Raw genomic sequence first — 14,390 nt, 5'->3', positions numbered from 1 at the left:
AATATTGTACAAATGTTCAAGGGGTTTGCATATATATGTGTACACACACAGACACACACATGAGATTAGGTCATACATTTAAGTATTTCCCAGGATTTAGAAGAGGCTAAACTTAACACCAAACATTTAGCATACTTCCTGGCACACTGAATAACATGGAAACATATTTCATGATCATAGCCAACTCTTCTGGTGAATACAACCAACTCCATTTCCTAGAACACGTAACTGAGATGATACCATCAGGAAGTCAAGGCTTACTAGATACATCCCTACACCAGTAGTGCATGTGGTTAAGAGAGCCCCCTCCTCATCATTATTAACATCACCAGCCTCCTGCAAACAAGCACCTGCCATGAATTGTAACAACCAGAGGTTTCCCCACCTGCAAGCTCGAGGATTTGTTCAGTTGGCATCCTCACCAGTGCTGGGAGCTTTACAAATACTGTTGTCTGGGTCTTGTGGAGATCCCGATTTGAGTGGTCTGAGGTACAGCCTGGGTGTTGGGATCCTCAGAGCTGCAAGCATTTCTACTACACAGTAGAGGTTGGACACCCCAACTCTGCCTTATCTTCTTGCGCTGTAGAGGCCAGAAAACTAGCTACCATCTGAGAGTCCCTCACAAGTAAGGTTCCAGATTCAAGTACGTTTGAGTGATGGTACCTAACTCACACAGGATTGTGAGACAGAACTGAGTTGAAGCCATTTATCTGCTCATGGAGGTGACATTTTCTGCAGTATCGAATTCCTAGCTCTCTGGAGGCTGGGAGCTGGGGCGGCGACTCCTTCTCGATGACTTAAGTGTTGCAGCTTAACATGGTCCACAGGTGGCCTTTGGATGACCTAGACTAGAAGCTCTTCCTTTAACCGTTCTAGTGAATTTTCTCCCCCAGCTTTACTGATGTATAATTGACAAATAAAAATTTTATGTATTTAAGTTGTACAATGATTTAATATATGTACATACTGTGAAATGATCACCACAATCAAGTTAATTAACACATCTATCAGCTCACAGAGTTACCATTTTTTTGTGTGAGAACAATTTATTTGCTGAGAACTGTTTTATTGTTGAAAAGTAGAAGTTTTGGAGATTTTCTTTAATCTTTATGGAGATATAATTGACATAAAACATTGTGTAAGTTTAAGGTGTGAAATGTGTTGATTTGGCACATTTACATATATTGCAAGATGATTGCCACTGTACTGTTAGCTAACACCTCCATCCCAACACATAATTTCTTCTTTTGGTGAGAAAATTTAAGATCTATTTTTTTTAAACAGGCTCTTAACTACAAGGGAACAAACCAATGGTCACCAGAGTGGAGGTGTATGGGGGAATTGGAAAAATAGGGGATGGGGATGAAGGAGTGCACTTGTCCTGATGAGCACTGGGTGCTGTATGGAAGTGTTGAATCATTATATTGTGCACCTGAAACTAATATAATACTGTGTTAATTGCACTGGAATGAAAAAAATCTATTCTTTTAGCAACTTTCAAGTATATAACAGTATTATTAGCTATAATCGCCATGCTATATGTTAGATATCCAGAACTTATTCATTTTTTTAAAAATTTTACTTATTTGACAGAGAGAGACAGAGAGAGAGGGAACACAAGCAGGGGGAGTGGGAGAGGGAGAAGCAGGCTTCCTGCTGAGCAGGGATCCTGATGCAGGGCTTAATCCCAGGACCCTGGGATCATGACCTGAGCCAAAGGCTGATGCACAATGACTGAGCCACCCAGGCGCCCCTGGAACTTATTCACCTTTTAACTGGAAGTCTGCTTTTTTTTTTTTTTTAAGATTTATTTTTTTTGACAGAGAGAGAGAGACAGTGAGAGAGGGAACACAAGCAGGGGGAAGTGGGAGAGGGAGTAGCAGGCTTCCCGCTGAGCAGGGAGCCTGATGCGCGGCTCGATTCCAGGACCCTGGGATCATGACCTGAGCTGAAGGCAGACGCTTAAAGACTGAGCCACCTAGGCACCCCTGGAAGTCAGCAACCTTTGATCAACACCCCTCCCCATTTCCTCCCACCCCTTGGCCCCTGGCAATCACCACTCTACTTTGTCTCTATGAGCTCAGCTCCTTTAGATTCCACATGTAAGTGGTATCATACAGTATTTGTCTTTGTCTTATTTTACTTAGCATAATACCCTCAAGTATCATCCATGTTATCTCAAATGGCAGGATTTCCTTCCTTCTCATGGCTAATATTCCATTGTGTGTGTATATATTTCACATCTTCTTTATCCAATCATCTGTTGGTGGACACTTAGATTGTTTCCTATCTTGGCCATTGTGAAAAATGCTGCAATAAACATGAGAATGCAGATATCTTTTCAAGATCCCGTTTCGTTTCCTTTGGATATATATCCAGAAGTGGGATTGCTGGATCATAAGATAATTCTATCTTTAGCTTTTTGAGGAACCCCCATATAGCTTCCAGAGTGGCTGCACCAGCTTGCATTCCCATCAACAGTACACAAGGATTCCCTGTTCTCCATGTCCTCACCAACACTTGTTATCTCTGTTCATTTAATAACAACCATCCTGAAAGGTATGAAGTGATAGTTCATGTGGTTTTGATTTTCATTTCCCCAGTGATTAGTGATGCTGAATATTTTTTCATGTCCCTGTTGGCCATTTGTCTGTCTGATTTGGAAAAAAAAATCTCTTCATGTTCTTTGCTCATCATTTTTATTTATTTTTTGCTATTGAGTTGTATAAGTTCCTTATCTATTTTGGATATTAACCCCTTATCAGATATATGGTTTCCAAATATTTTTCTGTAGGTTGCCTTTTCATTTTGTTGACTGTTTCCTTTAGTAGACAGAAGCTTTTTCATTTGATGAAGTCCCCCTTATTTATTTTTGCTTTTGTTGCCAGTGCTTTGACCATCATATACAAAAAATCATTGCCAAGACAAACGCTGAAGAGCTCATGTCCCATGTTTTCTTCGAGGAATTTTACAGTTTCATGTCCTAAGTCTTTAATCCATTTTGAGGTAATTTTTGTGTATGGTGTAAGGGTTCAATTTCATTCTTTTGCATGTGGATATCCAGTTTTTTTCAAACCTATTTATTGAAGAGACCATCCCTTCCCCACTGAGTATTCTTGGTGCCCTTGTCAAAGATTAGTTGACTGTGTATGTGGGGGGTTTATTTCTGGGCTCTCTATTCTGTTGTTTTGGCTTATGTATCTGTTTTCATGCCAGCACCATGCTATTTTGATACTATGATTTCATAATATAGTTTGAAATCAGGAAGTGTGATGCCTCCAGCTTTGTTCTTTGTCAGAACTAATTTGGCTATTTGGAGTCTTTTGTGGTTGCCCACAAATCTGGGGATTTAAAAAAATTGTGAAAACTGCTATCCTACTGGATTTTAAAAATAATCAGGTTTGTTCCAATCTCTTGTATTTGCGCTGGGGGATTTGCTGCACCAATATTTTATTTCAGATAGAGAATAAAGTAAAAAAACCTAACTTACCATAGACATTTGAGGTTACACGTTGGCTTCTTCAAAGCCTCACACAGAAATTTCAGTCCAGCAATTCCTATGTGACTCAGCCCCAGATCCAAGTGTGTAAGGCTTGAATTTTGCTGGAGAAGTGTTGACAGATAATTGCAGCCACTGCTGGTTATGCTGGAGTACCAAAGCCTAGAAATCAATCACATGAAGAAAATAAACTGAGTCCTTCCTGAGGAGATGTACCAAAACCAAGCTCGTTGACCTCAAGCCACAGGTTTTACAGAAGCTTGCAGACAATGAGACATGGAAATGAAATCATGGGTGGAGTTATAATTACTATATAAGTGATTATATAGGCCCCACCCACCCCCTCTACTCCACACGTGCAAAGATGTCTACATCCTAATCCCTGGTCCCTGTGAATATTTGATGTTATGTGTAAAGAGGACTCTGCAGGTGTGGTTAAGGATCTGGAGGTGGGGAGATTATCCAGGTGAGCCAATGTAATCACAAGGATCCTTACAAGAAGGAGCATGAGAGTCAAAGCCAGCAAGGGGGAGAGGTAACGAGACAGACAGAAGGACACTGAAGACACTACACTGCTGGCTTTGGACATGGGGGAAGGGGCCATGAGCCAAGGGATGCAGGCACCTCTAGAAGCTGGAAAAGGCCAGGAAATGGATTCTTCCCTGGAGATATCAGAAGGAACACAGCCCTGTGGACACCTTGATTTTAGCCCAGGGAAACCCATTTTGGACTTCTCGCCTCCGGAACTTTAAGACAATGAGTTTGTGTTGTTTTAAGCCTCCGAGTTTGTGACAATTTGTTATAGAAACAGGAAAGTAATACAAATGGTATTTATTATTTCTACCCTAACTATGGGACAGAGAATATCCATCTTGCCTTGACTTGCAACTTCTATTAGGGAAGGGGCCAATTATACTTCCTAAATCCAGTTATTAGACAGGTAGTATCTAGAGGTAGAGGGCACCAGTTCTCATCTGGACAAGTCTGGCACTAGATCTTAGATATCCATTAATCAGCTACACAGGATATCAGTGGTACTTCTTCTTAAGCATTGAAAAAAAATTTTTTTTTGCCTTTCCCTGGTTTACTATTAGTGTTCTGAACTTGATATTAGCAGAAAACCAGAGATGATTGAACTTATCATTGGCTACTTTCATAGGCAGAATAATGTCCCTCAGAGACGTCTGTGCTCCAATCCCCAGATCTTACATGGCAGTTGAGATTGAGACTAGGGATCCTGACATGGTGAGTTACCCTGGACTATACAGAGGGGCTGAATCTAATCATAGGAGTCCTTTCTTACTGAAGTGGAGAGAGACTCAATATGTGGGCTTGACCCACTGCAGCTGGCTTTTTTTTTTTAAGATTTTATTTATTTATTTGACAGAGAGAGACACAGCGAGAGAGGGAACACAAGCAGGGGGAGTGGGAGAGGGAGAAGCAGGCTTCCCGCCGAGCAGGGAGCCGGACGTGGGGCTCGATCCCAGGACCCTGGGATCATGACCTGAGCCAAAGGCAGACACTTAATGACTGAGCCACCCAGGCATCCCCCCCAGCTGGCTTTGAACCAAGGAGCACAGCAGCTGTTAGGGGACAAGGCCAGCTCTCAGCTTGCAGGGACCCCCATCCCACAGCCACAAAGAGGCAAATTCTGCCAACAGCCTGAATGAGCAAGGGAATGAATCCCTTCCTAGAACCTCCAGAAAGGAACACGGCCCTGTGCATACTGGTCTTCTGGCCTATGGAAGTATACAAACCATGTTAAGCTGATAAGCTCATGGTAATTTGTTATAGCAGTAATAGAATACTACCATGGCTGCCTTTTAGTTTCAGTGAACTTTACTAAGTGATTGTATCGGCCTTGGCTCCTACAAGGGCCCCCTGTCACATTGCCAGACCCCAGGGAATAGCAGTCATGTGATATATCCAGGGATGTGGGGCCAGAGGCAGCCTTTCAGAGGAACTAACACACACCCCCGTGGCTTGGAAATTTGTAAATTTATAGAAACTTCCAGGACTATGGGGTAACAGAGGAAGGCCCAAGCAAGTTCTGACAACTTAGTAAAGTGGGGACATAGCTCACAAACAGAATTGAGGTCCAGAAAGAAGAGGTCTTGACCTGTAGTTCCTTAGAGTCCTACCTCCACAGGGGTGCAAACACGATGACATTTAACGTCTGAGTCTTAGCTTTCGCACTGCAAACTGGAGAGAAGATATTTATTTTATAAGGCTGGCTGAGTAAATGAAAAAAATCTCTGGCAAGACCTTAGGAAAATGCCTGGCACATATTAATTAATTCAGGTGCTTGATAAGTGTTGGCCATCACTATTTTTTCTGTTTAGATGCTTTGGGTGGCAGTAACATGTAACATAACTTGAAGACAAGAGCTAGTGGGTTGGTAGCATCTTAATTCATATGGAACTTTATATTATTTTAGAGTTTGGGGGCTGAGACAGAGGGGTAAAATCCTTTCCTTCTACCTCTCTCCAGCCATGAACTGAATGCTTCATGGAATTTTAAGTGAGTGAGTAGTTGTTGGATATTGGGTGCCTTAAGGAATATCCTAGATTAAAACTGGTTTATAGGAAATGCTGACAGTTACTGTCAGAGGTGATTTTGTAGATGGCAAGAACACTGGAGATGTTAACACTGAATAGAATCTCTGAGTAGAAACAGTCGATGCAGCTCCATTCCTTTCTCAAAATTTGTCCTATGATTTTAGTGTTAACAAGAGGATTTTACATAAAGTATCATGTCATCTGTGAAAAGAGAGTTTGACATCTTCTTTGCCAATCTGAATACCTTTTATTTCTTTTTGTTGTCTGATTGCTGTTGCTAGGACTTCTAGTACTATGTTGAATAACAGTGGTGAGAGTGGGCATCCTTGATGTGTTCCTGATCTTAAGGGAAATGCTCTCAGCTTTTCCCCATTGAGGATGATAAAAGACTTCACCCCCAAATTACTAGAGCTCATACAGCAATTCAGTAATGTGTCAGGATACAAAATCAATGCACAGAAATCAGTTGCTTTCTTATTCACTAACAATGCAACTGTAGAAAGAGTATTAGAGAAATAACACCAAAAACCATAAGATAACTCAGAATAAATCTAACCAAAGAGGTAAAGGATCTATACTCTAGGAACTACAGAACACTCATGAAAGAAAATGAAGAAGACACAAAGAGATGCAAAAACATTCCATGCTCATGGATTGAAAGAATGAACATTGTTAAAATGTCTACACTACCGAGAGCAATCTATACCTTCAATGCCATCCCGATCAAAATTCCAATGACATTTTTCAAAGTGCTGGAACAAACAATCCTAAAATTGTATGGAATCAGAAAAGACCCCAAATCACCAAGGAAATGTTAAAAAAGAAAAACAAAGCTGGGGGCATCACATTGCCCGATTTCAAGCTATATTACAAAGCTGTGATCACCAAGACTGCACGGTACTGGCACAAAAACAGACATATAGACCAATGGAACAGAATAGAGAGCCCAGATGCGGACCCTCAACTCCATGGACAAATAATCTTTGACAAAGCAGGAAAAAATACGCAATGGAAAAAAGACAGTCTCTTCAATAAATGGTGTTGGGAAAATTGGACAGCCACATGCAGAAGAATGAAACTGGACCATTCTCTAACACCATACACAAAGATAAACTCAAAATGGATGAAAGACCTCGATGTGAGACAGGAATCCATCAAAATCCTAGAGGAGAACATAGGCAGTAACCTCTTCGACATTGGCCACAGCAACTTCTTTCAAGATTCATCTCCAAACGCTAGTGAAACAAAAGCAAAAATGACCTTTTGGGACTTCATCAAGATAAAAAGCTTCTGCACAGCAAAGGAAACAGTCCACAAAACAAAGACGCAACCCACAGAATGGGAGAAGATATTTGCAAATGACACTACAGACAAAGGGCTGGTATCCAAGATCTATAAAGAACTTCTCAAACTCAACACCCAAAAAAACAAATAATCAAGTCAAAAAATGGGCAGAAGACATGAACAGACACTTCTCTGAAGAAGATATGCAAATGGGTAACAGACACATGAAATTCATTAGCCATCAGGGAAATTCAAATCAAAACCACATTGAGGGGGCACCTGGGTGGCTCAGATGGTTAAACGTCTGCCTTCGGCTCAGGTCGTGATCCCAGGGTCCTGGGATCGAGTCCCGCATTGGGCTCCCTGCTCCTTGGGAGCCTGCTTCTCCCTCTGCTTCTCTCTCTCTCTCTCTCCCTCTGTCTCTCATGAATAAATAAATAAAATCTTTAAAAAAAAAAACCACATTGAGGGGGCACCTGGGTGGCTCAGTTGGTTAAGCAACTGCCTTCGGCTCAGGTCATGATCCTGGAGAGTCCCGGGATTGAGTCCCACATCAGGCTCCCTGCTCAGCAGGGAGTCTGCTTCTCCCTCTGACCCTCTTCCCTCTCATGCTCTCTGTCTCTCATTCTCTCTCTCGCAAATAAATAAAATCTTAAAAACCACATTGAGATACCAACTTACACCAGTTAGAATGGCAAAAATGGACAAGGCAAGAAATAACAAATGTTGGAGAGGTTGTGGGGAAGGGGGAACCCTCTTACACTGTTGGTGGGAATGCAAGTTGGTACAGCCACTTTGGAAAACAGTGTGGAGGTGCCTCAAGATGTTAAAAATAGAGTTACCCTATGACCCAGCAATTGCACTCCTGGGTATTTACCCCAAAGACACAGATGTAGTGAAAAGAAGGGCCAAATGCATCCCAATGTTCCTAGCAGCAATGTCCGCAATAGCCAAACTGTGGAAAGAGCCGAGATACACTTCAACAGATGAATGGATAAAGATGTGGTCCATATATACAATGGAATATTACTCAGCCTTCAGAAAGTATGAATAGCCACTATTTGCATCGACATGGATGGGACTGGAGGAGATGATGCTAAGTGAAATAAGTCAAGCAGAGAAAGTCAATTATCATATGGTTTCACTTATTTGTGGAACATAAGGAATAGCAAGGAGGACATTAGGAGAAGGAAGGGAAAAATGAAGGGAGGGGAATCGGAGGGAGAGATGAACCATAAGAGACTATGGACTTTGAGAAACAAACTGAGGGTTTTAGAGGGGATGGGGTGGGGGGATGGGCTAGCCCGGTGATGGGTATTAAGGAGGGCACATACTGCAGGGAGCACTGGGTGTTATATGAAAACCATGAATCATGGATCACTACCCCAAAAACTAATGATGTATTGTATGGTGACTAATATAATAAAATTAAATTAAAAAAACAAGAGGATTTTAATGAGCTTGTTGGCAAATAACTCCACGTACACTCAGTTGCAGGTAGAGCTTACGTTACATGGTACTAAGAACATGCATAGGGGATGCCTGGTGGCTCAGTCAGTTAAGTGTCTGCCTTTGGCTCAGGTCACGATCCCAGGGTCCTGGGATCCTCCTTCTCCCTATGCCTGCTGCTCCCCCTGCTTGTGCACACTCTCTCTGACAAATAAATAAAATCTTTAAAGGGGGCATGCATTAAAAACCCCCAAACCTGGAAACCAGCTACATCCCCAAATCCCTATGAAATATTGACACTATGTTTTGTATTTTTTTTTTTCTAACACCCTCCTGTCAGGTCTCACCAGATTTAAATGCCAGCATTATAATTGGGGTATTCAAAGGAACTATTGAATGCTTGCACCTGTCCTCTTTGAATCCAGCATGCACACATGCACACACACAGCAGCACAGACTTACACCAGCATCTGTAGTTGACAGTCAGGGTAACTCAAGCCTTCACACAAAAGCTTTACGCCACCATCTCCCAGGACATTCTTTGCCAAGCACAGGTGCGTCAGCCTCTGGTTGATGATCAAAGCAGAGGAGAGCTCCTTGCAACAGGCTTCTGTAAGGCGACAGTTTTCCAACCTGCCAAAGTGTCACACAAGTGGTAAGAGGGTGAGAACATTTCCAAAGCCCAATTTTCTTGGCTGTCGCCAAAGGCTAGAGTCTCCAGCTACAGCTCTTCTTGTTAGCCCCCTTCTTCTCTCATCATGTGTTTAATGCTCAATCATGAAGGACCAAGAGTGAGAGAAGGGTAAGATGCATGAGCCACCTGCCTGGGACCAGAAATGGGAACCAGGTGTCCACATCAGTAGGAGGTCCCATAGGGGTTTCCCTGTATGTCCCGTAGTACTATTGCTCTTCCCTCTGTGGCCCCAGACTTAAAACAGAGATGCTCCATGGGAAGAGAGGCAGTACTTATGATAGCCTCTGCAGGAAGCATCTTGGGCGTCTCAGAGTTGTGCACAACAACTTGGCACTCTCCTCCGGGAGCTCATTTGCTGTGAGGTTCAGGCAAGTGAGGGACTGGTTCATCTTGAGGGAGGAGGAGAAATGGGCCCATTGCTGGATGGTGGCAGAACAAGTCACCAACCTGCCAGAGAAATGGGAACAAGTCATTCTTAAGAATCAACCACTGGATAACTGTCTCCAGTTTTACCCCTCATTCCACATTATGTCATGTCCTGGACTAAATGATGTGGAGCAGTGGCTAAGTGTGGTCCCTGGACCAGCTGCATCAGCATCACCTGGGAAGCAGTTAGAAATGCAAATCCTCAGAAACTCTGGATGCAGAACCCACTGATTTCTGTTTTAGGGTGTCCTGTATCACCTGGAAGATTCCTGGGCCACATCCTCAGAAGTTGATTCAGAGGATCTGAGTGAGACCCAAGAATTTGGGTTTTAACAAGTTCCCAGGTGATGCAGCTGCTGCTAGTCTGGAGACCACATGTTGAGAACTACTTATTTAGAAATCAGTCAATCAAGCATATCAGGCAACAAGGTGCCCATATTCTATCCCTGGAGAGAATATTCTTACCATGGAGAATGGAATTTCATTGGGACATTATGTGTATCATGGCCTTTGGAATGAGGTTTCTAAAAAAAAAAAAAAAAGTTCTGCCATTTATTGTATTCGAAAATGTGGCCAAGTTACTTAACTTCATCAAACCTCATTTCCATCTTTAAATTGGAAACAAGTCATACACTCATGTTGAGTGTTTATTAAAGTTGATAATTCACATGAAGTGCTAAGTGGACTATGTACCATATAACTAAACTTAAGTAAAATTCAATAACACTTTCTTCTCTTAGAGTCTAACCTATAATAGAGGAACCAAAGTTAACTTGGGCATTGGAACACAAAGTAGAGTATTTAATGGCTTCCCATAAAATAAAACAAATTTCTATGGAGTCTCCTCCTTCCATTTTGGGTATCCATTTACTCCTTGAGAAACAAGTTAATACCCCCAATCTTCAAATTTCACACTTGTCCTGGTGAATCCTCACAGGGAAAAGAAAAGAAGGTCATTGGTAACAGTCAATTATGACAGTGGCTACTATCAATAATGCAACAATGAATACATGTGTGCTTGGACTTGGTTTCATTCAGTCCTCAAATCCTTATGAGATGTGCATTACTCCATCCTATTGATGGGGATAAGACCTAGTTAAATAGCCCAAAATCATAGCAGTAGAGGCAGAACCACAATCTGAGACCAACAGATCACCTTAAACTATGTTCCTATTGCTACTCAAAAGTGGACAAGTGAGGATCAATGGAATCCCATGATGATTAATGAAAATCCTCACAGAGAAATCACAGGGAGTACATCCCAAGGTGAGATCTCTCAACCCAGAGGACTACCAAGAAAGGGAAAACCTGATGCTCTCAAAGCATCCTTACCTGGACAGATGAATCTGGACAGAATCTGGTATTCTGAATCATGACATAGGAGAAACATAAACCATGAACAAATTCTGAGAGAGGACTGTATCCAGTTTCTGAGCATTTCTTTGGACTTTTATGGATAGTTGTTCAGGTTGTTCAATGATCAATACAAGTGGAAACTAAACTCCAGCCCATTTTCTGTTCTGGGCCATGTGCCCTGAGTAGGACTGTTTCTAATCAGAATAAGGGATTTCTCCCCCTAATTTATAGAGTTGCTATATAGGCTTGTGGCAGCTCTGTGCACATGCTGGGAGTTTTCAGTGATGGTGGGATATACCTTAGGTATTGCAGATTACATTTTGGGTGTCTTAAGATCTCACACAATATGGGGAGCATATCATTCTGGTCATTTCCTTGAAGGGTCAAATGCGTGAGAGTCTCATGACCACCAAAAACAATGCAGAAGTTCTAATAAGCATCTGCTGGGAAAATATTTTTGAGGCTAGGGAAATGACAAGAGAGGTGAAATCTTGCATTTCTATATACATGGGAACAAAGGGCCACAACAGGTTTAAACATGGGAAACGGTTCATATTTTTCACCTCCACTGAGGTGTGGTAAAAAAACTATATATATTAAGGTATAAAACTTAATGTTTCAATATACTCCTACCTTGTGAAATCATCACCACAATCAAGCTAGTGAACATACCTATAATTCACATAATCACTATTTCTTTTTTTTTTTTGGTGGTGAGAACACTTGAGATCAAGTCTCTTAGCAAATTTCAAGTATACAACGCAGTATTGTTAACTGTTGTCACATTGGTGCACAGTTACATCTCCAGAACTCATTTTGCATTAACTGAAACTTTGTACAGCTTAACATCTAATTTTAGAAACTATCGGAAGCCCCAGTTTCTTTAGTCATCTCAGACTTTTGCAAAGGGGAAGTTGGTCATCAACAGTCGTTTCAGACAAAAGCTGTTCTGTGACTTTTTGAAAAAGATAAGGAAGGGTAGTAGCTTCTTCCCCTGAAGTGTTACCAATGGGCACATTTCAGGAGCACTATGTCCTGCTCAACATCTTGCATGTAGAATCAGGATCACATGGCTGGTATAACCCTAAGTGGCAGAAGAGCTCCTTCTTTCTTTACATTGAGAAAGAAACCTGTGAAAGAGGACACCTGCATCTGGAGAGGGTCTTGCTGGTACCAAAGCCCATTTTGCTGACTAAATCATGTTTGCTCTCCTTCCCTAAACCTCCCCCACAGTCTGCCCATGTGTAATCTTCCAGGACTTTTCCAGCACATGAGCAGCACAGGTGAGCCCCACAGGAAGACCCTGAGGTGCTGTCATAGGTGAACATGAGCACACTCTATTCTGATTACGAGTATTTAACTTGTGTAATTACCTTTTTCTGGTACTTCTGAGCCCCATCATTTCTTCCCAACTTCATTCAACTACATAGATTTTTGGATCATATTCAGACATACCCAGCCCAGGTCACAGGCCTGTCTCAGCACATCGACACCATCTCTTCAACAGTGCTCCCAGTCAGGGGTGATTTTGTACCCCCTGGGGACACCTGGCAATGTCTGGAGACATTTTAGGTTGTCACAACTGGGCATGTGTGGGTGCCACTGGCATCTGGAAGGTAGAGGCCAGGGCTAGGGCTAAAAATCCTATGATGCACAGGACAGGCCCCCACAACAAAGAATTATCTAGCCCAACCCCAGTGTCTGCAGAGGTCGAGAAATCCTGTTTACACACAGCCCTATGGTTGTCTTAATGGTATTAAAGCTGCCCCCAGGATCTGGATGTTCATCACAGTGTTTCATGGACAGCCAAATCATATTTCACATTGCATTAAAATTACTTTATAAGAAAAAGTGAAATGGTGGTTGCCAAGGGCTGGGGAGAAGGGATCATGGGGAATTATTGTTTAATGGGGGCAGGGTTTCAGTTTTGTAATATGAAGAGTTCTGGAGATGGATGGTGGTGGTGGTTGCATAATTATACATTTAAAAATGCATAATTGTGAACTTAAGAATGGTTAAGATGTTAAGTTTTAGGTTATACCACAATAAAAAATTGGAAAAAAGTGACTTCATATGATTCAGTAGACAAATGTAAGGTATGAACCGTCTCAATTATGTCTTGAGTACCCAGTTGGACTTTGGGAAAGGAATTCAAATATTGCTCCAATATTAAAAATGTAAGGAACGTGGTTATGCCCTAGGGGTTTTAATCCTGGGATTAGCTTCTACTTACACCACTTTCCGAAGATTATGGGTAGCAGAGTCCATTTTTTCACAAAGAAGCTTCACTGATGAGGTACTAAGGAATGTCTAGAAATACTGGCTGATGTCTAGAAATACCAGATTCTTGTTTGAGTTGAACACGGAAAAAAGATCCATCCAGAAAGGAAACACATATTGATCATTCTGGAACCTACTGGGAAGAGGCAAAGGATGGAGGGTGCCTGGGTGGCTCAGTTGGTTAAGTGACTGCCTTTGGCTCAGGTCATGATCCTGGAGTCCCGGGATCGAGTCCCACATCAGGCTTCCTGCTCAGCAGGGAGTCTGCTTCTCCCTCTGACCCTCTTCCCTCTCGTGCTTTCTATCTCTCATTCTCTCTCTCTCTCTCAAATAAATAAATAAATAAAATCTTAAAAAAAAAAAGAGGCAAAGGAGGGAATTTACCAAATATTGCTGGAGAGAAAACTAACATTTGTCCATCACTGTGAAGATATTTGGGGGGAGGTTTCTCTGGGCATATAGCCCTAATAAATAAGTGTAGCTCTGAAAGTCAGATGATTTAATCACTTAGCATCACTATCAGACCACTCATCACAAGACATATCACTGGAGAAAGAACACAAACGTCTTTTTTTTAAAGATTTTTTTATGTATTTGAGGGACTTGGGAAAAGATGGTGGAGGAGTAGGCGACCCTATTCCAACTGGTCCCCTGAATTGAGCTGGATATTCACCAGACCACTATGACCACCCACGAAATCAGCCTGAGATGTAAGAAGATATATCTGGATCTCTACAAACAGAATATCGCAGATGGTTGGTTTTGAGGTATGAAGCAGGGAGCCGTGATTCCACAGGGAGATAATGGAAGATAAACAGAAGGGGGAGGGAGCCATTGGGATCCT

At 42.0% G+C, this 14,390-nt stretch overlaps 1 protein-coding gene across 1 annotated transcript in view; it reads left to right on the top strand.

The window, feature by feature from the left end:
* The window catches only part of LOC114202080 (NACHT, LRR and PYD domains-containing protein 7-like), a 97,299-nt gene that overhangs the window by 23,111 nt on the left and 59,798 nt on the right, over window positions 1–14,390 (top strand). Inside the window, exon 3 of the mRNA XM_088027904.1 lies at window positions 4,651–4,668. Coding sequence (XP_087884030.1) covers window positions 4,651–4,668 — 18 coding nt within the window. The remainder of the gene's footprint in view (window positions 1–4,650; window positions 4,669–14,390) is intronic.

This window comes from Eumetopias jubatus, unplaced genomic scaffold (genome assembly GCF_037043125.1).
Source record: "Eumetopias jubatus isolate StellerSeaLion01/CBP00866 unplaced genomic scaffold, mEumJub1_p1.0 scaffold_10, whole genome shotgun sequence".
NCBI classification, from domain to species: domain Eukaryota; kingdom Metazoa; phylum Chordata; class Mammalia; order Carnivora; family Otariidae; genus Eumetopias; species Eumetopias jubatus.
This window is presented reverse-complemented; position numbering and strand designations above follow the sequence as displayed.